Raw genomic sequence first — 24,598 nt, forward strand, 5'->3', positions numbered from 1 at the left:
AGACTTAGGCCTAATTTTAGCTGTTAAGATCCAAATAATTAGCAAAGACTTCCATGTGGTGCAAAAGTGTGGATTTCTCCAATCATCTGTAAAGATGCTCCTCAAACGTTCAAGAATGTTGACCTCTGATTCAGTCTTTTTCTTTCTGGCATCCACTTTCCGACCGCCTCTCCTTCCTCTTCTACTGGGATCTTAACCTTCTTCAACCTTCTTCTGCCCTGCTCAGATGGTCTTCCCTAAGATCAATCATGGCTTTCTTTCTGCTGACCAGCAGCTCATAAAGCGACGTCTCATTAAGGTAGTGGCCGAATCTCAGAGGCTCTTCTGCTCGCACGTATCGTAGCATTTCTTGTTTCTGTTTCCACCTTGCTGGAAGACGAGTCATGAGAACCATGTAGCATTCATCTCGGGATGCTTCTGAAGGACGTTTTCAAAATTTCCTGAATGTTTCCTAGTGCATGACAAGAACTAGAAAGCAAAATGGTGCCTTAGTTGTTCCCTACTTTGGTCTGACTTAGTCTGTCTGGCTGAACAGGGGGACCAGGGGCAAGCAGGACCACCTGGACCTCCAGGGCCCCCGGGTCCACCAGGCCCACGGGGGCCACCAGGGGACACTGGCAAAGATGGACCAAGGGGCGTACCGGGGGCACCGGTGAGTATTGCGATCCAGAATCTAGATTTGTGATTCGATCTTAAAATGTCCGTCACGTTGCATTATTTTATTTTTTTTGTCTTGGTCATATTTAATTTAAATCTCGCCGCGGCGGCAAGCTTTTGTTCCAACGCGTAACGAACGCTCGACAAGCGCAACATGATTGCGCTTCCCACGAGAATGCTTCCATGTATAGATTTACATCCAGTTGGCCGCTGTTTGGTCGGAGCGCAACATTTTCCACGTCCACGTCAGTGGCATCACGCTAATTGATGCGCGAGACAAAGAAGAAGTAGAAAGGCCTGCCCATTACGCCCAGCCAAAGCCTGGCGGTAGAAGCGCAGAGAAATTAAGTGTTGCTAGCTGCCGCTCTCCAACTTTCTGATGATTGTTGTCAGCTCTTCCAGTCACAGTTGCAATAGTTGTTGTTTTTCCAAGAAATTAAACCCTCCCTTGGCTCGTGCCGCGTTCTGTTCTCTCATCATTCATTTCTCTCAGTGACTCGGCGAGCGGGAAAGGAGCTGGAGTTTCTCCTTTTGAATGTAAAATAGGTTCATTAGCTATGCTAGCTGTACGTTTTGCTATGCTAGCTGTACGTTTGTTGCATTCATTGGAAAAAGAGTAAGTAAGATCAATCTCATGAACTTTTTTTTTTTTCCAGGGTGATCCAGGGAACCCAGGAGACGTCGGACCGATGGTAAGAACAAGCCTTTCCACATGTAATCACCTTTCATGTGTAAAAGTGCTGATGTTCACGTTTAAGCTAGGAGCTAAAAGCTAGGAGAAGTGGATCTTTAAAAGCAAACGCGGGGCGGGGGGTTGTCCTTTTACAGGAAGAGGACAATCACGTGATGGATATAAACAAGCAGAAACACTTTGGACGTAAACCCAAGCGTGACTGCCGTCACTTAGCCCGAATGTATACACGGCCTCGGCAGCTTTTCGTCTCCAAATAGTCAAAAGCCAGCACGGCGGTGTGATTAGCTTCGGCTTTGGAAAGTAAACACACGCCGGCCGCGGCAACTTCAGACCCATTCCGACGGGCTGCTTGAAATGTTCTTTTTACACACGCTCACGTCTAAAATACTATTTATACTATGGCTTGGCTCAGGACCATTTTCTGATGTGTGCCAAAATTGGCCTTGCGAATCTTCGTTTTCAAATCTTCTGTTGAGAATGGCCGCTGGAATGCAATTTTTTTGACTGTACCCAAATGCGCAAAAAAAAGAAAGAAAAAATTGACATCACTTAATATGCATAAAAGAACTTTTATCATCTCAAGTGACAAAATACATCTGAATTATATTGCATATTTATGAATACCACATTTCTTCTCATAACACTTAACAATTTAATCACAAGTACCAAAGTCAAGTGGCAGCTTTATGAGCATTACACGGCACTTTGTCATCATTAAGTTGCATGAACGGGCTCAGTGACATAAATGGCATTAAAAGCCCTGTCGGGATTAAGACAACACGATGTGGAAAATTACAGATGGAAGCGTCCAACGTGATCAATCTTACTCAAAGTGGATTAAATATGCAAGATATTACACGGCCTTTAACGGTTACTACGGCGAGAATGACTCACGGCGTACGAGCCGATTCTGTTGCAAGAGGTTGGCGCCCTGACGCGTTCGGAACACGTTGTTCTAGTTAACGGCTACTGAGGACACATTTGACGGCCTTTTTGCTCGTAAAAAGATGCATGCGTTAAAAGTGCAGGAAGGGAAATATGATTGTGTCACAAAGTGCATTGAAGGATGCAGGAAGCTCCTTCAACCTTCTTCTGAAGTGTCGTTTAGAGAACCATCTAGCTCAACTATCAAACTCAAAGCCCGGGGGCTTGATACGGCCTACCACGTTATTTTATGTGGCTCGTGAAAACGAATTGTGCGTCGACATATACTGACTTTTTCCACATCATATTACGGCGTCATTATCGCAATATTTCAGTATCATATTTGACCTTAATGTTCGGATTGGTACAACTCACTAAAATTCTCTTATTTTCTTCCCCTCAGTGTGTCAATACTAAAATTACAAATTGTCTCTTTCTCTCTCTCAAATTGTCTCACTTTTAAAAAAAAATTGAGATATTGCTCGCAAATTTGATTACCATTCAAAATGTTAAAATATCTAAACAGTTTTTACTAGTCTCTGATTTCAAAACTAGCTATTCATCTGTTTGTTGTATAGCCTATAATACATATAATTTAAGACATTGACAGTCATAATGGTACTTTGAGGGAAACGATGAAGGAAACTAACAGTAAGCTGTGGTTGTAAATTTAAAAAAAATCATGAAAAATCTTTGTTCACCAAAAACAATATATCATAAATGGAGAGTGTGCGCCCAGCTCTAAATTAAAAACCCAACAAACGTACTGTCTCATAAGTATGCCAATAAATTTTGTAACTCAAGCCTGTTAAAATGTTTTGAAATCAAAACGAACCAAAGGCTGTTAAAAGATGTGACAGAGAGAAAAGAAAAAAAACAATCCTAACATTTCCATCATGTCTCCACCCGAGACAAGTCCTTGAAAATCAATCTAAAAATGTGATACGCATGGAGAAAAAACAGGAGCTTTGATCTCCGAGTCGAAAATGTGAACTGCTCTTGGACTCGGAGTGTCCACTTGACGCAGCTTCGCATTTCGGATGCGTGCTATTGTTTAAGAGGCATGGAGGAGGAGATTCCAGACTTTTCCAGCAGCCTTCGAGGACATGTGGTGCTGGTTAGAAGGATTACAAGTTCTTGCAGGGCGGAGGTGGGAAAAGAGGGAGAGAAAAAGGAGGGACTAGTTTGCAGGATTTCAATCCAAATCTTCACTGCTGTAAGATTTTCTCCGGGGAAAAAAAAAAAAAGCTCGAGCCTCTCTTGTCATGTTAAATTTTCTCATATTGCTGGCGTCAAATCGCACCCTCCTATGCCAAAATTTGGTCAATTTTATATTTTTACTTTTTACCTATTAAGTTGGTTGTCATTTTTACATTTTAACAACCAAATTAAGTGAGGATTTCGGCAGTACCATTTAATTCTGGGAACTTTCCCTTTCACTCCGCAACATTTTGCCTTCTACTGGTTTCGACAGCTGTCACTCAAGAAACCAGTCAGATTACCACTTTGTCACATAGCCAACTTAAAACTTTGTTACATTTATCGCTATGAATCAAAATCAAAACGTCAATCAGTTTTCATGAGCTGCTTTAACATGACGGCCAGGCTAACATGTACTAGCTAACCTTGCTAGCTAGCCAACGCACAGATCTATTTCACCACTGAAGTAAATTCATCCATCTGGCCATTGTCTTCTGCTTATTTTGGGTCAGTTCGCAGGGGGAGCTGTAAGGACGCCCAAATTTTCTTCTCCCCATGCAGCCACTTCGTTCAGCTCTTCGGGGGGGGGTGGTCTTGAGGCATTCACAGGCCATCTGGGAAACAGTTTTCATTTGGAACTTGTGGGGAAGCTAAAGAGTACGCTTGTGGTGTTCTCCGTAACTGGGGAAGAAAAAAAAAATCTGCCTTTTGGTGTTATTTCCATTTCAAACTGCACTGTTCCTGGCCTTCCATTACATTCCGCTCATTCCAAAACGACCCAATGATCCAACTCATTTTCTCAAGCTTGTAATGTGTAAACACAATTCAGTTGCTTGATGGTAACGTCGTGTTTCGCTAGCACGGCGCTGCCGCCAGCTCGCCTCGCCGCCGCTTTGTTTACGCTTCTCGCAAAAGCTTCAAGATTGAAACGTTTGCCCTTTAAATAAAGCAAATGCCAGCCTAAGCTCCCTGCTGCTGTGGTTAGCACACTGTTATGCTAACATATAGCTTTGTTGGTAAAACCTAAGAGGACAGTCGCAAAATAATAAAACGAAACCGAAGAGATTTAAGAAGGACAATAGACGCTTTCAAGAACTGTTTGAGAACTTCCTAAAAAGCAGCTAATTTCCTCATTGTCGTTTTCCCGACCTCGAACGAAAGCGGAATAGCGCTCTGTTTCCGATCGCTGCCCCTTTGTGCACATTCATGGTACTTATGGTTTTGGAACAAACGCATTGTGCTGATCCTCCGTTTGGCAGGAACAAAAGGGTCCGGGATTACCGCAGGGGAGTTCTTGACTAGCTCCCTCGCTCTCAATGGTGCTTTTGAGTGTTCTCAGATGGAGCCAAGCTAATTAGCGCTCGGGCGAGTGGCACATGCTCACATACCTGGCGGGTCATAAAGATGTTTAGCAAGCCCCGCTGAGGATGGTCCTCACAAAGCAAAGGAAAGACTTTTTTTTTCTCCTTTGGGGGATAATCAGAAGTTGCTCACTCCAACTCTAACCGAGACGGACTTGCTGGAGGGACAATTGAAACTTCTTCAAACCAAAACAAAGCAATCTGTTCCCGTCTGAAGCGGAAGATGTAGTCCTCGATTGTTTCTGTGATTGCAGTCGAGGAGGGCGCCAAAATGAGTTTTATGGGCTTCTCCTACTTCCCCCCCTTTGTTTCATTCATAAGAGGAAATGCGCTTCCATCGCTGCTTTGAATCCAAATCTGTTGCCTTGACTCACTTCGCTAAGACCTTCCTACCACATAAATACGACTATATAATTTCATCTATCTGGAATGCAACCATGAATGGGGGTCTACTGTATTTGACCTCCCTTGTGTAACTCTATTTCTTTCCAGGGACCAGAGGGGCCTCCAGGACTTAAGGTACGTTACCTTTATTTTGAATTTACAACCTTAGCTTGTCAATAAATAATACCTGATCGCGGCACCTACGACGATACGCGATCCGACGCACGGCAATAGACACGTTAAGGGCTATAACTCTACCAGCGAGGGAAAAAGCGTGATGCCGGCCGGCGCTGATGTGAGGAGCAGATGTTGGCCATATCCAGCCATCAGGTAGCTGCCAGTGTTTGTTCAGCGTAACCCAATCGGACACTTCCTGTCTGTGCTGTCACGCGTCGGCAGGACCTCACCGCCGGGAAAGAGGGGCCAGGCGGGGTCAACGATGACACGGCAGTTTGTTAATGACTGGCCGGCCTGGCCCCGAGGCTCGCTCAATTAGGTTTTCTCATCGTGCGGCTTTTTAGGTGACTGAGGTGACGACGTCTAATTTGAACCGTATGAGGTGTTTTGAAAGAGGATTGGAAATCAAAACGGCGGTTACCGTGACAACAGCGTGTCAATGTAAACTGTTTTTGAAATACTTAAATATGCGTAACATTTGTCACGCTGCTTAATGCTTTCTCCAGTGCAATTAGAATGTGCCTAAAGGCTTTTTCTAAATTTTTTTTTTTTTCCAGGGTTCTTTGGGGCCGCCTGGCATTCCAGGTGTTGATGGACTGAAGGTGAGTTCATTCCAGGAAAAATACTTTTCATTTTGGATTCTCGACCTTGGCTTTTTGGCACTTTTTTTATTGTGTTTCTCGTGTGAGAGGGAAAAAAAATCTGTATATATATATTTTAATTTTTCCCTCATAAAACGAGCAAGTACGTCTTGTCCTGCATCGAATTTCCAAAGCAAACAAAACAAGACACGCTGCAGGTGTTTCTCACCAGGGGGGAAATGAAGCCTGTTTATTCAGGAGTGAAGGAAAGATGGGGAATCGTTTAAAGCGATGCCATCTTTCTAATCTCAATCCCACATCAAGAATATGAGAGTTTGTACGGCTCGATAAAGACGGATTGAATTTCAAGTCGCGATGCATATCAGCTGTTTGTCAGCGTTGTGTGGCCGATCGGAAAGAGTCGAATCGATAATAAAAATAATATCGCTGATGTGGCAATTTGCATGTTTGTGTGTGTGTGCTGTTCATAGGGGGATCTTGGCATCCCGGGACTGGACGGCATCCCAGGAGCCAAGGTCTGGTGCACACGTATTCCGTGTCATCACGCCATTGCATATTTTTTCCTCCTTAAACTTACCTCTCCATATTTTTTCTTTCCCGCCTTCCTTTTTTCGGGACAAATATGTTGTTTGTTTTTTCTGTGCATGGTTATCGACATCACAATGTTCTTGTGGAAAAATTGTAACTATGACTGGAGAGGAAATCGATACTCGATGTTCCGTCTGGGGATAAACGCTGAGAATTGTCCTAATCCAACACCAATTGATCGGACCCACTGCGGCGTCAGTAATAACCGCTGCTTTCTTTGCCAACAGGGTGAAATGGGAGAGCGAGGTGAAAAGGTAAGCGTCTCCTTCAGATCCTTCACCGGGTTAATTCCAGCGCCGGGGGGGGGGGGGGGGTTAGAGTAACCATTGCTTACTGTAAAGTGGAGGCGCTTCTTGGCCATTATCGGTCGGCGGTGTCACTTCGGCGATGACTCATTGGCCGTAAAACCCGGCAGGTTCCTCCGAGACCCGCTGTGGAGCTGTAGCATCCGGTATTTTTCACCGACCGTGATGTTTTGCAACTCCTCGAAGGAGCCCCTCCTTGACTGAAAAACGATTTGGTGATCAACCGCCCAGTAATTGAGACTCATTAAAAGTGCCCCTAACCGAAGTACTGAGACCATGTGCAAACCATCTGAGAGACGTTGAATTTAAGATGTTCATAAAAGTGACCCCCACCAATCCCCGCCCCCGTGCCCCAATACGCAACCTGTGCAGTTTTATTAGCTGCTCTCGAGGAATAAAGCAGAACACGCCTCTGGGGGGGGGGGGGTTGTCATTCTGCCTGTTTTGAAATTGTTTTTTTCTTTTACCCCAGGGTGATATGGGGGAAGAAGGACCAAAAGGTGAAATTGGGGAAAAGGTACGTGCGTTTCAAATTACCGAAAATCTTTGACCTCATTTGCTGAATACTGCAAGGTGACACCTGTCAAAATAAATTCCACTCCACAAATGTAGGGGGAGCCCAAGGACAAAATCTAGCAGCAAGTGATCCAACAAAAAGATTTTTTTTTTCCAGCGTGGTTAAGTTGGCCCTAAAAGCATTCTTCATTTGATTATTATTGCACATCATTTTCTCAAGCGTTCACGCTGCCTCTTTGATTATTGTTCAAGTGAAAACATGTCGAGTGTCTGTCAAAAGAGATTTTAACCTCTTTCAAATAGCGATTATGGACTGGAATGTTATTTGGTGCCAAATCAGCGTGTGCAAAAAGATCTGTAAGATCCACACAAGTATCAAATTTAGATACTTTGTATTTTTATTTATTTATTTTTTCCCCCAAATTTGACGTCTGAGTGATGGCAGGAGCGCTGCACTCAAAACGTCACTGTCAATTTCGCGCCGCTGGCCTCTGATTGTTTCTCACTTAACACCTTTGCCAAGAAAGACGGAAGATGGACGCTAAACCTCAAGTGTGGGAAAATGAGATAGCGGCTAACGCTCCATCGGGATCGAGCTTGACTTGGAAGCAAAGCAAAAATTGTTGCAGTGCCACTGGACAAATGGAAGTGAGTTGAGACCAGACGTGCTTATTACATGATGAGGAGAGACAGGGATCGTCCGTGTGAGGAGCTGTAAATGCAACCGGCGGAGAAGGGAAGAGTCCATTTCAAAGTATTGGATTGCCGGGGAATATTTGTCATTGTCAAAAGCAGAAGCACGATCCGTCGGCGGCTATATATGTATGCGCGTGTTTTTTTTTTTTTCTTTTTCGGGACACGAGATGAGCGCACGCGGCGATGCCAAAGTTAACAATAGGCAGCACGCACTGCGGGGAAAATAGCGGCGACGCGCTGGGAAAGAGCAAAAACCGCAGAGAAGGAGCTTTTGAGGGAACTTTGCAAAGACAGGATTGGCTGGAGATTGCAAGTTGAGCCGGGAATTGGGTGGGGGGGGGGGGGGGTATGGGATGACGGTAGATACACCTTCACTTTTAATGCTGGTCACACAAAAAAAAAATCTGGAAAAACAAAAAAAAGGTCTGCTGCAAACCAGCAGTTAAAAGGCAAACCACAGGCCTCTAATGTTTAATTGTCACGCGTGCAAAAAGAACTTCACAGGCTTGAGAAAGTGGCAAGCCATATGGTGACGCCGGAGCCTGAACAGATGTGGACGTTGATTTACTAACCGGGTGCAGTCTTTTGAAACGTCACCAACCAAAACAAAACTGCATCAAAGTTTTGCTCCAAAGTCCCCCAAAATATCCGATCAAACAATCGAAATATGCAAAACCTTCCTTTCCATTTTTTTTTTTTAATTTTTTTTACAAATTCTCTCCTTAGCTTGTCCTTTTGAAATATTGCAAATGTTGACGACTCGGCGCGCAGCTGCTCGCCACCATCCAGACATCCTCGCTTGGGCAAATAGCTGGAAAATTGCCCAATTTAGCGAGCAGCAGTTGCGCTTTTATCTTCAATTCGCAATCGTCAGCGTGGGTCGCGGCTGCTTGTAAATCGGAGCTGAGGCGACGTTTGTTTTAATCGCAGGATGTTGCCTCGGCATGCTAATTGGCCCAGTCGGGACGTTTGGGCTAGCCGCGCCACACGCAGTTGCGGTTCGGGTTGCGGGTCTTGTGGCTCAGATCGGATTGGATGGGATTTTCTGAAATCGGGGAGTCCCTGTAAATTGTCCCGTGAACGTCGGCAGTGAGGAAAACGGCTCCCGTTTGAGTGAAGTGTGCGTGTTGCATCTTCGCATAATTCTTCTGACATGGTGGCTGTCAGGTTCAAAGTGCTCTTTTAGCAGAAAGCTATTTGAACATTTATTCCATATTCTACTCATGTTCTGAATTGTCCATGCACTCATTCACTCTTTGTCCTTGCTAGTAAATAATTTAGCACACTAAGGGGCACTAATGAAACACCTCGGGACATTTTAGACACAAGATGTTAACGAGTAGAATTTTGTAACAAGCAACTTTTTTCCACCTTATAACAGCTTCTTAAGGTTCAAACTGAAAATTCAAAGGAGCATTGCAGCATTTCTATTTCCCCTTTTGAGACAAAAGTAAACCACATCCACTCACTCCAGTCCCTCCCCCCCCATACCTTTGACCTCAGCCACACTGCTCAACCTGGTCCAGCTAAGGTCCTGCCAAACTCCACAATCATCTCAAAACAAACTGTTGGAAAAGTCGCAGTCTGGTTTCCGCTTTGGCTATAGTACCGAAACTGCTGTGGTCAGCAAAACCAAGGACCTCACCACAGCCTTTGACACAGTTGACCACCATATGATCCTTCACCACTGTCACTCCACCATCAGACTCTCTTCACTTCATATCTCACTGACAGAACAGTTTGTCTGTTAGAGAGGAGCAAAGTTCGTTACGCTCCCTGTCACTTGTGGTGTCCCTCAAGGGTCAATCCCAAGCCCTATTTGTTTTCATCCTTTTTTTTTTTTTGCCTTGCAGGGGGATGCAGGCTCCTCTGCGGCAGGCATCAAGGTAAAGAACGAGTTGTCACGACAAGTTTACATTGTAACATTGACAAGCGTGGTCATTGCCTTTGTTCCAGGGCGAACCCGGCGAGCCCGGAAGAAGCGGACACAAGGTAATGACGGCTTTGCTGCAGCTAGAAAGCAAATTGATGTCTGTGCCACCCGAGGTCCAGGCGCTAGAGCAGCATGTCGCGCAAGCTCAAATAGCTCAGAATCAAGTTTTGACAAGAGAATTCCAATCCAGTCAGGCCTTTTTGTTTTAAGTCCAAACCAAGGACTGAGGTCCACTGAAGTCCCGCTGAGCAGAACCCGACGCTCCACTTTTGGAGCATCATGGCAATCTCTCGTTTCATTTATTTTGGCACGAGGCGCGCCATGCAATCCTTGTGTGGCTGTACCAAAAAAATGTCTGATTTGGGTTTGAAATGTGTTAGCCTTTTGGTAAGCGAGCAGCAGGTTCTCACGAGGAACTCGACAGGAACATTTCTGCAAGAATACATTGCATGTGCCATAACTACTACAAACGATAATCCAATCGATATTATGTTCCTGGGAATCAAAACAAAACAGAATCATTGACCGATCTTCATCCATGTAATTTTTTTTGACTAGGTCTGGCACATACAATGAAAAAAACATTTTTATTCTCCAGCACATGAATATGTGACTATTGTGACCCCCGCCGACAAACGCGAGAGCTTCCTCGCCTCCTCTTAGCAGACAATTTACAACCACTGCAATCGTGCTGACAAACGATTCTCCCCGACTCACACGCAAAGTTATCGTCACGCGTTAAACGCCGCAGTTGGACGTTTTTCCCCGATGTGTCCTTAATACAGAAGATACAGCGAGAAAGGCTTTTGTTCTTGACTTTTACAACGCTTTCATTTGCAGCCGTGAAAATTTACAGCCTTGATTCCCCGAGTGGCCTTTCAGTTAATCCTTCCGTCCCATGCGTTGTAAATATGGACGTTAGAACCGAGATGTAGATCATTCCCAACCTGAGATGTTGTCGAGACTTATCGTCGGAGCATTATTTGACGTTCTCGGTTACCCCGAGCTCCGGCCGCTTCCGCCAAAGCCAAAAAGCGCTCTTGCAACTGCGCAGTGTGTGACAGCTGCAGCTTTTTTTTTTTTCCTCCAGCAAAGATAAAAGCTAATGGCATCGCTGGTTGCCGGTTTGAGTGACTTAACCAAACTAATCCATGAAGACGGCATGGTTTGGTGTGAAAGTGCATGTGCGCTACTTTCTCCTGGTGACAGCCACCAGCGACGGACGATGAGGCACAGCAGGTCGACCAGATGAGATGTGATAGAAGCCCAAAAGTTTTGGGTCGGTGTCATTTGTTCTTTCCATCTGAAATTGGCAAATTCAAAATGAAAAAAAAAATTTAAAAAGAGGGGGACATTTTTATAGCACACAAAAAATAAATACAAGAGATTTTTCATAAACGCCAAGCCATACACTTTTACAATAATACAGATATTTTTTTTTATGTTATATGTATTTGTTGCTAAAAAGCGAAGCGTGTAGAGTCTCTGTGGCTGAAATGCACACATGCAGTTCGTGAATGGAAAAGCACTGACTATCCACGCACTTTCCTTTTGCTCTTCCTCGCTAATCCACTTTTAAGACACCTCAGATCTCAAGTTTATTTGGTCATCCATTGTGGGGAAGGAGCAAAACAGTCCAATTAGCTTTCGGTGCTTTGCCAACATTTCCAGGTCACACCAAACTAATTCAACATTAAAATCAAACTCAATCCTGTGTTATATATATTTTTTCCAAATTAATTTTAATCTCATCCTAAAATTTAATTTTGAAAAAAATACTTTGTCTTGTGATAGATTTTAAAAAAATAAATAAATAAATAAATTGGGGATTTTGGATTGCCAATTGAACATGGAAAGGACAAATGTTCTGTGGACTCCCAAAGCGCCTCTTAGCTTAGCTTGGCTGTAACATGTCGCAACTCTTCCTGTGTAGGGAGAGCCAGGACTTCCAGGGCTGCCTGGACTGCCAGGGATTAAGGTAAATGTTCTGCTGTTTCCACCCCGAATCTCGTCACACCCTCTCCTGACCCGCTTTCCATCTGCTTCAGCCCGCCACGGCAAAAACTCAAAGCACCCTTGTGTCACAAGCAAAGGTGTTAGCATTGTGCTTGTTTGTGGCTCCATCATTTGCAAGCAATCATCCAATTAGCGCCCCCTTGTGTTCAAAGCTTGATTGACATTCAAGGATTAATCGGAAGTGAGTTGGTGTTTACCGTAAGAATAGAAATACCTGCTGTGATTTGCTTTGACATGAAAGTTGGCATTACGTTCAATTAAAAGCTCAAAGTGATGTTTTATTAGTCATTTATATTTATTTTAAATAATTTTATTATTTTAAATTATGATTATTTGCGCTAAAATGTTTGACATTTTTGAATGGCTGTCGGGGACAGATTATTTAGAGTTGCATTGTTTTCTGGGGGAAATATTGCTTTGGTTTTTGCACGATCTGCCCTTAGTGCTGCTTTTGGAGCAGAATAATCACATAAAACAATCTTTCATTGTAATTGGTTGTGGAATTGATTTTTTTTTTTATTAACTTTCCATGCCTCAATGTGTCCTGTGCATGTTTAATCAGACAAAATGGACATTTAATTTTGCACTGAATGCACAAATGGTGACGAGGCCTTTTTTTTTTATGCTTGTTCAAGGTTTTTTTTTTGGGGTTTTTTTTAACTTAAGAGTCTTGAATGCTTGATGGATCTAACAGCGTTTTGCTAACGTAGCACTCACCTATTTCTGAGCTTGCACGCTTGCCGCTCTCTGCATCGTACTGCGGCCTCCCGAGTGCGTGACGGCGAGCCGGTACAGATGGTTTAGCAATACACCACCATTGCGCTCCCGTGAAAATCAGATGGAGCGTCGCACCTCATAGCATCCACTGGCTCCTCGTAAGTCAACAACAAGAATTCCTGCTGACTTGCCAACAGTACCGGAACCATCGGTACACTTTGCGTCGGGAACAGACGTTGAATTAGTTAGCAAATGCGCGCATTCGTTTTTTTTTTTTTTTTTTCTGTTTGTCCATGCACGTTCAACTGAAAGCTGGCTCTCACTTTGCATGTTAAATGTATTTTCTTAAATTTAGGGTGAGCCAGGATTCCTCGGTCCTCAGGGAGAGCCAGGCCTCCCAGGCCTTCCAGGAACTAAGGTGAGTGAGCTCCACTTTCTTTCTTTATTTTATTTTTTTATTTTTTTTTGACATTGCGTGGAATATTACAAAAGGGGAACTTGGCTGTATTTTTCTTTCTTTATAAGAAGTGATGGTATAATTTTCTGTCATGATCTATCTATCTATCTATCTATCTATCTATCTATCTATCTATCTATCTATCTATCTATCTATCTATCTATCTATCTATCTATCTATCTATCTATCTATCTATCTATCTATCTATCTATCTATCTATTTATATAGTATGATCCCAATAGACACGTTTTAGTATGCATGAAGAACAGTACTATTTATTTTTGCACCTTTTTAGGTTATTTTTATCTCCCCATATGTAGATTATTTTAACACGTGTGTTTGAATGTTGAGGCTTTGATTATCATCATGATCTTGTTTTACTGTTTGCTTGCTTTGCTTCCCAAATGTCAGCGGGAAAGAAGCCGATGTGTGCTTCATTTGACATTATCACACTGAGAAGCTCCACACGGGCATGCAAGGTGGATCATTAATAATGTTCTTGTCAGAATGCACATGTTTGGATTGGATTGTGGATTCATCCAAAAACACAAGCAGGGGCACCTTTAATATGATGGTTGACCTTACGTATGCTCACAATGGAAACTTTTTGGGATGATAAAAACTTCGGTTTGATGGTCAGTGGAGGAAAGATGACGCTGGATCGAAGCGACTCATAGTTGCGCCACAGCTCCCTCTGCTGGCCGTTTTTGCGCACTTCACTAAAACGCACCCAGGGGGCGTTAAGATGCAAATTTAAATGTCAAATATAAATGTCGGCTTGATGTGGACTAGATGATGACAAATGACAACTTCCAGGACTGAATAAGTTTTGTTTGCGTTTAAAGGGCGAGAGGGGTGAGCACGGACCGCCCGGGAAAGGCGAACGAGGCGATTTGGGACCTGTCGGCCCAAAGGTATGTCATTCCTAATTATTTTTTAATATCGGTTCTATGGTGGTCCGTACACTTGTCCTCTTTGTGTACAACTTATCTGATCATTTAGTTGTATTAGCAGAGTGCTACCTAAACTATTCAAATCAAAGTTGTGATTTTAATATTCTACCGGGAGATTCGATGGAAATGAGTCGGCTGTTGTTTATGTCTGGCCCAGGCCCGGCAGGTAGCTTTAATAAAGTCCAGTCTAAACTCAGATGACCCGCACATGTGTTTCACATGCTAATAAAAAAAATGTGAAACCTCACCTTAATCGATGACAGACTGCAAATAAACACGCTTGGTTATTTTAGTGAAAGCCCACGGCATGCGTGGCTCCCTCGGGGAGGAGGAGTGTGATTCTTTGAAATTGGACCTCCGCCGTTGAGGTTATGTTTTGGCCGGCATCCCAGTGGGATGACATAGAAACCTCACCACCGACTTCACTACCTTGTGAATGAGGTAAAGGCGGCAGGAGGTTTTGTCATCACAGGTGGCAAAAGGACTCACAATCTGGAAGTATAGAAAAGGGCCTGGAAAAAGCTCAAGTATTCAATTGCAGGATTTGTAATTCATATCATTCAATCTGATTTACTTTATTCTAATTTCAATTTGAATTTTTGTTGTTGCTAAAATTGTCAATTTTGTTGAAATACAGTGACCCTCGTATTTTACTTTGGAGTATCTGGGACTTTGAAAGTATATGGCTTTAAAGATACGGCTCTAAAATATATATTAAAAAAAAAACCTTTAATTTTGTAAAATTGTGAAACGATTTATTTAAAAAAAGACAAATTAGCTCTTGATACATCTTGCTTCTTCTTCAGATTGTAATTTTGGGCAGGCACATGAGACAATTATTTTCCCGCCAAATTTCTAGCCAAGCACCCCAAACAACTTTGCTTCTTTTTTTTGCATCATGTCATCATCCGCAGAATTTGAAAATAAATAACAAGCCTGTTTTGAAAATGTAGAAAATACACATAAGAGTAAAACTAAAAAGTCATTCAAAAAAATACATACGCAAATCAAGTACATATACCTGAAAAATCAGCAACCAAATATTTCTATTTTATTTCTTCCCTGCCATTATTTTGTCCTAATTGTCATCGATTTGTCAGGGTGCGCAAGGAGAGGCGGGCATACCTGGAACCAAAGGCTCAAAGGTACTTAATCCCGCCTCATCAGCACTTCCATTCTCTCTGCTTGCACTAATTCATAATCCCTCCCTCCCAAACCAGGGCGAAAATGGCGATAAAGGAGACTTTGGGCCCGAGGGGCCAAAGGTGACACTCTTGCCTTCCCGGTGACATCATCAACTCATCGTCAATGAATGAAGGTGCCCGATATTTTCATAGGGCCCACCTGGGCAAAAAGGAGACCAGGGCACCACGGAAATTATCGACTACAACGGGAATATTCAGGAAGCGCTGCAGGTCAGACAACGGATGACTCTATTATCTTGAGTTGTGGATTGAAAATATATTTCTGAGGGTGCATCTGTGCAATGGAGACAAAATGCTGACACGGAGGTTTGTTTCCTCTGCAATGTTATTTCTCTCCTCTTCTCGTTGCGCTCCTTTGGTGTGCTGCAGAAGATTACCACTCTTACAGTGACGGTAATTATTCGGTTTGCCATCATCAGCGTTTGTTGTTTTGTTTTTTTTGATCGCATGAGCACAATGCTAGCTTTGGTTTGCACATTTTTTTTTATATGGGTACCAAGCTGTGGTATTTTCTGTCACTAGCAAGCTTTTTATTATGTGAAGCAGCTAAAAAAAAAATACTTCGCACTCCAAGTACCACCATAATGACCAATATCAAAATACAGTAGCGTAGTAGGTCTTTGTGTTCATATTTTTTATCATTCAATCATTAATTCAATTCAGTACATTCCTCGGCATTGGCATGCTCTCATCAAAATTGTCGACATTAATGTTCTATATGGCGGTACCTTGACTTACAAATTGAATTCATCACATGACCCCGCTCAAAATTCAAACTCAATCCGATTCATTTTTGAGAATTAAATAATCCACTCTAGGAGAAAATAAATTTGTTGTTCAAGGGAGAGAAATTTAGAGGAAGCTAGTGGAACGGGGTACTGTTTTGAAGTACAAGCATGGACACAGAACAAATACAATTTCTAAGTCAAGGCAGCATTGCATTAATAGAATTGATGTGTTCTGGCTAACACGTTTTAATCATGCTTGGCATGTGTTGCTCTTTTTCCAAGTCGTCACATGACCTAACACAATTGTGTCATTCTAAACGTGGCAACTTTGCTTGTGTGCAGGGCCCGCCGGGTCCTCCTGGGCCCGTAGGACCCCACGGTATGAAGGTAAATGTTGGACCTTTTCCAATGACTGTTGAAATAGGCAATAAAACGTGACGGGTTTGTGTTCCGACAGGGCGACCGTGGCATGCCTGGCCTCCCGGGACTTGACGGAGAACGTGTAAGATCACTTTGTCGACGTAAAGTAGTGGGTAGGTTTTATCATCAGGGCTCATTATTTGGCAGGGCTACAAGGGTTCCAAGGGAGATATGGGAATGCCCGGAGCATCGGGAGATAAAGGAGCAACCGGTTTACCCGGCTTACCAGTAAGAAGGTGCAAGAATTCCCATAGTGACCTTAGAGACACGTCAATTGATGGCGCTTGTTTCTTTGTGCAGGGTGTCAACGGGGTGAAAGGGGACAAGGGAGATTCGGGTCTGCCGGGTCCCCAAGGTTCCTCGGTGAGTCTCATGATGTGACCCGACGGATGGGAGTGTTCAAAACCTTACTCGAGTGTTTCTTTAGATTATTGGCCCTCCAGGGGCACCGGGACCTCACGGGCCTCCGGGACCCATGGTAAGTCTTAAGTTTGTAAATAACTGTACTTACACACTGGAGCCAGTAGATGGCAGCGCTCCAGCACTGTGTGTTCTCTGAAACACTTCCGTTCTTTTGTCTTTCAGGGACCCCATGGTTTCTCCGGACCAAAGGTAACTCATTAAGACCCCGCCTTTATGTGCAGTTGATTTTGAGTTGTGTGTTTGTGTGTTTGTCGCAGGGTGAACCCGGTTTGCACGGTACAAAGGGGGCACGTGGAGAACCAGGCCACAAGGGGGACAGAGGACCCTTAGGTCTCCCTGTAAGTGGAACGAATCCACATTTCGTCTCCCACTGCTACCGTATTTGTGTGTTTGCATTTTATTGACAATGTGCGTGTGTGTATGTGCTCTCATTCATTTGCCTGATTAATTTGCCAAATCCCAGTAACCCATCGTATAATTTGCAACTGAACTTGGCAACAGATTGTGCAGGAATAACAAAGTTCATCTGGTACTAATCCCGCCTTGTCCATGTCCATGTCACTCATACGTCGTCGGTAACCACGCAGGGAGCCTCCGGCTTGGACGGCAAGCCCGGGATTAGGGTGAGTGACCGAGAGGCTTCGACCAACCCAAAATCTCGTTGTCCTGTCTCTGCCTCTTGATCAGACTCCTGACCCACTTTTACCACTTCCTGTTTCGCGCTCAAACACGTTAGCTAGTTCAGTGGTTCCTTGGCTCGCAAGTGCCCTGATGTCGATTGATGTTTTTATTTAGAATTTTGAAGTGATGTACCAAAGTAATGATTCGGTCTTGGCGCAAGGTACCACTGGCACAAATCTTAGTCCAGCATGAACACGCTCATTCATTAACTGCAAACGTGCATGTGTGCGCTGCACTGTTGTCCAAATGTGAGTTCCCGTTTTGGGAGGAGCGCCTCTGATTTGGAGTCACCACGGCAACACTTTTCATTGCAGGGTACCGACGGGCCTTTGGGTCCAGCTGGTCCGGCCGGCCCAAAGGGGGACAGGGTAAGAAGCGCTCGACCGTACTCGTCTCGGTTTTGAAGCCTCGGCTGATTTTGTTGTTGTTGCCGGATCAGGGCGAGCGAGGGGCGACGGGGGACCCGGGACCCAGGGGGCCCTACGGATTACCAGTGAGTTTGGGATGCATCTTTTTTTGCCAGCGAGGACCTTGCATGTTACTGATCCATGTCGTTCTTCTTTGCAGGGAGCAGCAGGAACACCAGGCTTGGATGTAAGTCTCGGGGAACTTGGAAAACACGGGAAGGTTGACAAGTAGAATTTTTAAAGCTCACATTTCAAAGCCGCATTCTCATTCCAAACGTCTCATCGGCATCCATTGCTAAGTATTTTTAATTGATTTTCATGTTTACATTCCATCGGAATCAGCAAGCGTGATTTTTAAAAAAACTTTCTGAAAATTTAAAGATTTCTAGGACCTGCGATCCCGTCCTTCGAAGTGGGACCCAACATTCCAGTCCGTGTTTGCTGTATGTGTTTGTTTTGTTGCGATGAATAACGCTGCCATCTTCCAGGGGTTGCCCGGGTTGAGAGGCGAGAAAGGCGACCTTGGGGAAAGAGGAGAGAAGGTAGATGTAGAAGTAGATGCGCTGCACCGATTTCTAACACGAGGCAACTGGTGTCAATGGACAGGACGAGTGTTTTCGATTTGTTAGCATTACGGCGAGGTCCTCGCGACGTCATCGTCAATCCATCCAAAGCAATCTCCCAATCACAAATCACCTCTCATCGTCATCCCAACCAAAGTCCATTGACAGCAGGCTTCCATCTTTGAATGTCACCAATGCATCTCACCACTTACAGTCCTGAAAAAAATGACTACCGTAATTTCCGGACTATAAGCCGCACCGGACTATAAGCCGCACCAGCTAAAATTCAGGGATATTTTAGTTTTTTTCTTACATAAGCCGCACCGGACTATAAGCCGCACGTGCACATGAGTTTTTTACAAAGAAAGACCGTACACAGAAAGCCGTAAAAATCCATAAATATGCCGCGCCGCCATTTAAGCCTCAGGCTTCAAAGTAACCTTCTGAATAAAATGCATTAAAAGTTCACATTCATTACAACTTGTTTTTGGTGAGCACAATGCCAGAAGAATTGAATTTAAATGCTGATTGATTGGGTTTTAATACAATGCAGATGGTCTAAACAGCGCCACTGCTTTGTGTAATCTCTGAGTCACATAGTATGAAAAAGGGTTTAGAGCCCTTTGACACAGGTCACCTAGCGTGTATTCCTAAAGCTCATAATAGTCACAAGCAACACTGCCAGAATAAGCAGCAGCCATAGTAGTGTTTCAAAATAGTATTTTTGTTGTCGTTTTGTTCTTCAAGATACCGCACAACAGTGGTCCACAGCCTTTTTGCGAGTGTATAAAAGTGATCAAGTCATCACAAAAATCACGAAAAAAAAAAACGTATATAAGCCGCACCTGACTATAAGCCGCAGGGTTCAAAATTTTGGAAAAAAGTCGCGGCTTATAGTCCGGAAATTACGGTAATTCTTTGTTCGCTTGTGCTAACATTAGCTAGATATGCTAACTGGATTGAATTAAGTTACTGACCTGGAAAGTCAAGATGATTTTGTGTACGCATTATTTTCCTGTTTAGACTGCACCAGATAACCCAACTTGAGGTGTAATGCATGACTCAAATGTTTTGTCAAGATTGATAACCTTTTTTTAGCGGTGTTTTCCCTGCTACTCTTTCTCAACCTTTGTGCCCTTGACAACCTTAAAAGTTGGTCCGCTTCTCCCTCCGACTGTAATATTTCCTTTTTTTCCTCCCCAAGAGATCAATCTAACCTCCCTCTGTGGTGGGCTCCCCTTCTTTAATCGCTCCCCTTTTCCTAATCTCACTGCTGTTCCACAAAAGTGATTTTTTTTTTTAATGTGACCGAATGGTTGTATTCACAGGGAGAGAAGGGAAAGAAGGGCAAAAAAGGGCCTAAGGGCGAGAAAGGAGAACAGGGTGCCCCTGGATTAGATGCACCCTGCCCATTGGTATGTCACAACTGTGAGCTGGAAGTTGCCTCCCAGACGTGAAGGGTGGTCGCCCCGAACGAGGGGGTCCGGGGGGGTGCGGTATGGTGGGGGGGCCTCGTGGCCACCCTGACGCCCAACTCACAAAAATCTCCCCAAACTCAATTCAAGGCTAAATTGTGGCGTCGGCAAGGTCACGAGGCGACCCCGCCACGTATGAGGTCACTCGGTCCACCTCTGTCCCAGTAACACTCCGAGGTCATCTTTGCAAACAGGGTTTCCGGGGATTTAAGGGTGAAAAGGGGGAACCAGGGCAGCCGGGTCTGGACGGGCTGGATGCCCCGTGCCAATTGGTACAGTATTCCTCTCCTTCCTCTAGCACTCACCACCTCTGCATGCCGCTCACCTTCAGGCATCAAGAAACGCAACACACGCATGCGCAGCCATCTTATTATTTGCTACATGAGCACAACAGCCACTGCACGTGACTAACTTGTTGACTGCACGCAGCCTTTTACAAACACAAGTCCACAAAAAAACCAAGCTGGCATCAAGTCCCTTTAACGCACCCCTTTCACGCCCGATTAAAACTCCCCCCGTCCTATTTTCTTCTATCTGATCCCTCAAAGTTAACACGAGGCTAACGGACTTCTCGACTGACGAGTGACCCAGTGCTCCGCCCCTATCATTAACTCGTTCCTTCCTGTTCTTGTACCAATTGGGCCAGACCATCACGAGAGGGGGACAATTCAATGTTACGAGCTCTTATGTTTTACATCATTTAGCGCAAGCCGAATCTGCGACATGACACGCTAGTATATTCACGCGCAAAATAAGAGACTTGAATCAGTGTATTAGCTTGCATGCCATTGATATAATTTTGAGTTGTATTATTTGCATGATTGACAAAATACTGTTTGTAAAAAAAAAAAAAAAAAAAAACTGAAACCACATTTTAAGTTAATAGAATTAAGTATAATTACTGGGGATGGTAAGTACTCAAGTTTTAGTGGTCATGATACTGATAACAAGTACCGATACCGCTCTTATTTTTAATAAATAAAGTTCCTCCCAAAACAATGCCATGTTCCCTTAGGACTGCCTGATATTTATGCCAATTTTAAATATTTTTTTTCTATTTCTATAGATACACTTAGAGAAATTGAATCTTGATGAGAATCTGTCCAAATCTGTATGCCTATAGGTCCCGGTTGTAAAACAGCCACAAGAGGGCGGTATTTACTGGTATCGGCTGTTGTCGCGAGTATCGATACTTGCCCATCCCTAATAATTACACTAAAACTAATAGAAACACAACCAAAATAAGGCAATTTGAAAAAAATAAAAACTAAGAAGCGTGCTCTGAAAACTAATTGAAACAAAAGTCACATCCAAATAAATAAATACAATAAAAATCCATAACTGTGTATATGTCAAAATTGAAAATACATTTGAAAGATAACTGACATGCATGTGCAATAAATGCATAGAGACTCCGCTTTTTTTTTTTTAGTAATTATCAATTTTTCACACCAGTGTTCGAATGTCAGGTTGTGTGAAAATAAAAATGTAACCGAGATAAAAAAATAAAAAATAATAATAATTTAGAGAGGGGGGTCAAAATGCCGGACTGACCACCGTGCTACCTGGCATTTGAACAGGGGTGTGCAGACTTTTAATGCATCATTGTACACATAATATCAGTCTATCTGTGTCCACATTTAATGAGTGCGTGTGTCGAGCATACCTCCAATGCCGGTTCAGTCTAATTGTGTGTTTGTGCTGGCGGCAGGGTCCCGACGGCTTACCGATGCCCGGCTGCTGGCAGAAGGTAAGATAGCAACCAAAAACATTTTCTCGTTTTTGTGCCCTCCCTGAGTTTGTTCATGGCGTCCACACAAGTCTGAATGCGAGCACACTTCATGTGGTTTTCTCTTTTTTTTTCTTGCAGTGATCACTCTAACCTGAACCGCATGGAGTTTGTAAATAATCTTTTTTTTTTTGTTGGTATTTATATTTTTTTTAATGGGATTTAAAAAAAAAAAAGTCAACGTGTATGAGGATGCAAAACCAACAACAAAAGAAACCCTGGGATGTGTCACGCCCCAAAACCTGCTTCTACTCACATCACATCAGCGTGTGGGGAAAACAAAATGTCCGCTTTCTCACATCCACATTGTTCGTGTTTGTGTGTGTTGGCTGGTTTGATCGGAGCTTGTGGCGGAACTTTACAACCTCCCACACTGGAGTGCCACAGGGCTCTGGCTTGGGCGCTCGGACTCACAGACAGGAAGACGTTTTTGTGTTGTCACCGCCCACCAACGCACGCAGCATCAAAAAAAAAAAAAAAAAAAAGACAAAACCTCGCAAAAGCATGCTGATATGTCTTGTGCGCACACTGTTTTGGCTTCTGCAGAGGAAAAACTAACCACAACAAAAAAAAGAGAGATTCCATTTTTTTTTTTTTTTAATTTCCATTTTTTGCTGAATCTTCCCAAGGGAGTCACGCCGTGGCTGGTCGCCTGAAAAGTCCCCAAAGCGAAAGGTGTTTGTTGCTTTAATGCGTCCGCCCGCCGTGCCTGCAAGAGGCGTTGATGGGCGCCGCCCCGCCCTGCCGGGTCCGGGGAGCCCGCACCTCTTTCGGCTGCACTGATAACAATCCACAAAGGGTTTTAGTTGAGACGGGTCCCCCACTTTTGAGCCGGGGACGGTCTCGGCGGAGACGGTTGAGGATCTACTGAGTGTTGATGGAATGCAGTCATGGTTTTTGGTTTTATTTGATTGGAATTCAGTTTTTGGTTGGTCTTGCCAAAGCCCGAAGCAACCTGACATGTTGCGTCGTCTGTTTAGTTGCTTGTTGGGGAAAAAAAACCCAGGCATGAGTATTCCCGATCTCAATTTGTGTGTTTGACTGTTTGTCCCGCGGCTCTCCTTGCCCACGTGACTTTTTTGGTGTACATTACAGATTAAACTTTTGGCGAAAAGGCCAAACAAAAAACCGCTGTCAACAAAGATGACGCAACAGGATGTCAGGATGAGGGCGCTTTGGCAACGTGACGCTACGATGACGTTTTGTTTTTTCTTGTTTTCTATTTGGTGTATGATAGCCTTTGGTGCCTGGAGCTGTTATTCATTCCTTTATCACAAACTTTATAAGCATCTTTTCATTTATTGTTGATTGGAGAGGAATTTATGTAGTGAAATGTGTTTTTCTTTCTTCTTAATTGTTCAGCTTTAAGTAGGTGCAAACAACAGATGGCGTCAGTTCACTGCATGAACACTCGCGTTATATCGCGAGAAGTCCTAAACGGAATACCCACGAGACCATTATGGCGCAGTTTGTTTCTTGAGTCGCTGCTATGCCAGCTTTTTTTTTCTTCTTCCCAAATATTCACCAGTTTCTTTGTCGTCGGGTCGTTTATGTATGACGCGATTTATTTGCCTATATGATGTATTTGTATTTGATGACATAATTTATTTTTCTATGATTTCTTGGATTGCTTGGGTTTACCAAGCAACATTCCCGTACGTATCTCACTCGGGCGTCGCCATGACGACACATCTGCTTTTGTATCGGTGACCTGAATGTTGTTGGGCCCAGCTATTGCGATACGTTTTGCTTTTCTTCCCTCACTTGTTTGCATTGAATGTAGTTTGGTCTCTAAATCTCTCTATATATCTATATATATGTGTGTGTACTTGTATTCTGTATAGTGGATGAGTTCATGTACTGTTGAGATGTGCTCATTTGACAAAAAGTGCAATTTTATGATCTGTGTGTGTGCGTGCACGCGCGCGTCCGTGCGTGTGTGTGTATGTATGTGTGTGCGTGTGTAATGCAACAAGAGTGATTTCTGCAGCCCCCGTTTCAAATATACCACTTGGAGAGGACAACAAATAATAGAAAACCAGACTTCAGATTTTAAATTCAAACATTGACCCTTCCTCTAGTTTTTTTTTCTGCAAATGATTTAGTGTTTGTCCTCACATGGTGCTGTGTTTTTAGCGTGTGCAGCTATTTTTTTTAATAAGTTTTAGGTTTTGATTGTTTTTTTTTTTAATGTGCACAAGTGCCAAAGTAATCCAATCCAATATTTTGCCATTCAAAAATCTACAAAAGACTCTGAAATGCTACATGTGGTTTTGGAACAAAGCGCAAACTGTTGTGTGAGTTGAAATATAGCTATTTGTATTATTTGGGATTGTGTTCTGTGTTTCTGTTCTGAATTTGTACTATTTTTATTTTGGTTTTTTTACCCATTTAATTGACATTTCTTTAAAGAAAAATCATGCTCATGTGACTGTACTGTTGGAGCCAAATAAATGCAGTCTTTCAATTGCATCACTGGTAATAACCACACACACACACACACACACACACACACACACACACACACACGTTTGCAATAGTAGTTGTAATTTAGTATATTCCTAAAGTGCTTGCAAGTGAACTTTGATTAACCAACCAGTCTCACTCACTTTCAAATCAGCATTCACGATGTAAAAATTAGAATATAATTTACGTAAAATAGCTGAAGGGAAAACTGTTTCTTGTTTACGTAATCTCTAAAAAGAAATTTTACTTAAATTAAGATAT

At 43.3% G+C, this 24,598-nt stretch overlaps 1 protein-coding gene across 9 annotated transcripts in view; it reads left to right on the forward strand.

The window, feature by feature from the left end:
- Positions 1-24,343, forward strand: part of LOC125978189 (collagen alpha-1(XXV) chain) — a 61,844-nt gene extending 37,501 nt beyond the window's left edge. Inside the window, exons 3-35 of one of the 9 annotated variants that reach the window (XM_068649801.1) lie at positions 227-298; positions 536-652; positions 1,314-1,349; positions 5,329-5,355; positions 5,955-5,999; positions 6,470-6,514; positions 6,815-6,841; positions 7,365-7,409; positions 9,958-9,990; positions 10,061-10,096; positions 11,971-12,015; positions 13,126-13,188; positions 14,073-14,141; positions 15,281-15,325; positions 15,401-15,445; positions 15,518-15,595; positions 15,755-15,778; positions 16,456-16,500; positions 16,571-16,615; positions 16,681-16,761; positions 16,834-16,896; positions 16,961-17,011; positions 17,119-17,145; positions 17,214-17,294; positions 17,544-17,579; positions 17,952-18,005; positions 18,077-18,130; positions 18,205-18,231; positions 18,533-18,586; positions 19,936-20,022; positions 20,277-20,354; positions 21,794-21,832; positions 21,953-24,343. In XM_068649801.1, the coding sequence (XP_068505902.1) occupies positions 227-298; positions 536-652; positions 1,314-1,349; positions 5,329-5,355; positions 5,955-5,999; positions 6,470-6,514; positions 6,815-6,841; positions 7,365-7,409; positions 9,958-9,990; positions 10,061-10,096; positions 11,971-12,015; positions 13,126-13,188; positions 14,073-14,141; positions 15,281-15,325; positions 15,401-15,445; positions 15,518-15,595; positions 15,755-15,778; positions 16,456-16,500; positions 16,571-16,615; positions 16,681-16,761; positions 16,834-16,896; positions 16,961-17,011; positions 17,119-17,145; positions 17,214-17,294; positions 17,544-17,579; positions 17,952-18,005; positions 18,077-18,130; positions 18,205-18,231; positions 18,533-18,586; positions 19,936-20,022; positions 20,277-20,354; positions 21,794-21,832; positions 21,953-21,955 (1,677 nt within the window). In that variant the 3' untranslated portion in view covers positions 21,956-24,343. Of the gene's footprint in view, positions 1-226; positions 299-535; positions 653-1,313; positions 1,350-5,328; positions 5,356-5,954; positions 6,000-6,469; positions 6,515-6,814; positions 6,842-7,364; positions 7,410-9,957; positions 9,991-10,060; positions 10,097-11,970; positions 12,016-13,125; positions 13,189-14,072; positions 14,142-15,280; positions 15,326-15,400; positions 15,446-15,517; positions 15,596-15,754; positions 15,779-16,455; positions 16,501-16,570; positions 16,616-16,680; positions 16,762-16,833; positions 16,897-16,960; positions 17,012-17,118; positions 17,146-17,213; positions 17,295-17,543; positions 17,580-17,951; positions 18,006-18,076; positions 18,131-18,204; positions 18,232-18,532; positions 18,587-19,935; positions 20,023-20,276; positions 21,833-21,952 lie in introns of all 9 variants that reach the window. The other 8 variants (XR_011086369.1, XM_068649805.1, XM_068649813.1 and 5 more) reach the window with 8 other exon arrangements.
- Positions 24,344-24,598: the final 255 nt, after the last annotated feature.

The sequence above is a fragment of the Syngnathus scovelli genome, chromosome 1, assembly GCF_024217435.2.
Source record: "Syngnathus scovelli strain Florida chromosome 1, RoL_Ssco_1.2, whole genome shotgun sequence".
Lineage (NCBI taxonomy): Eukaryota > Metazoa > Chordata > Actinopteri > Syngnathiformes > Syngnathidae > Syngnathus > Syngnathus scovelli.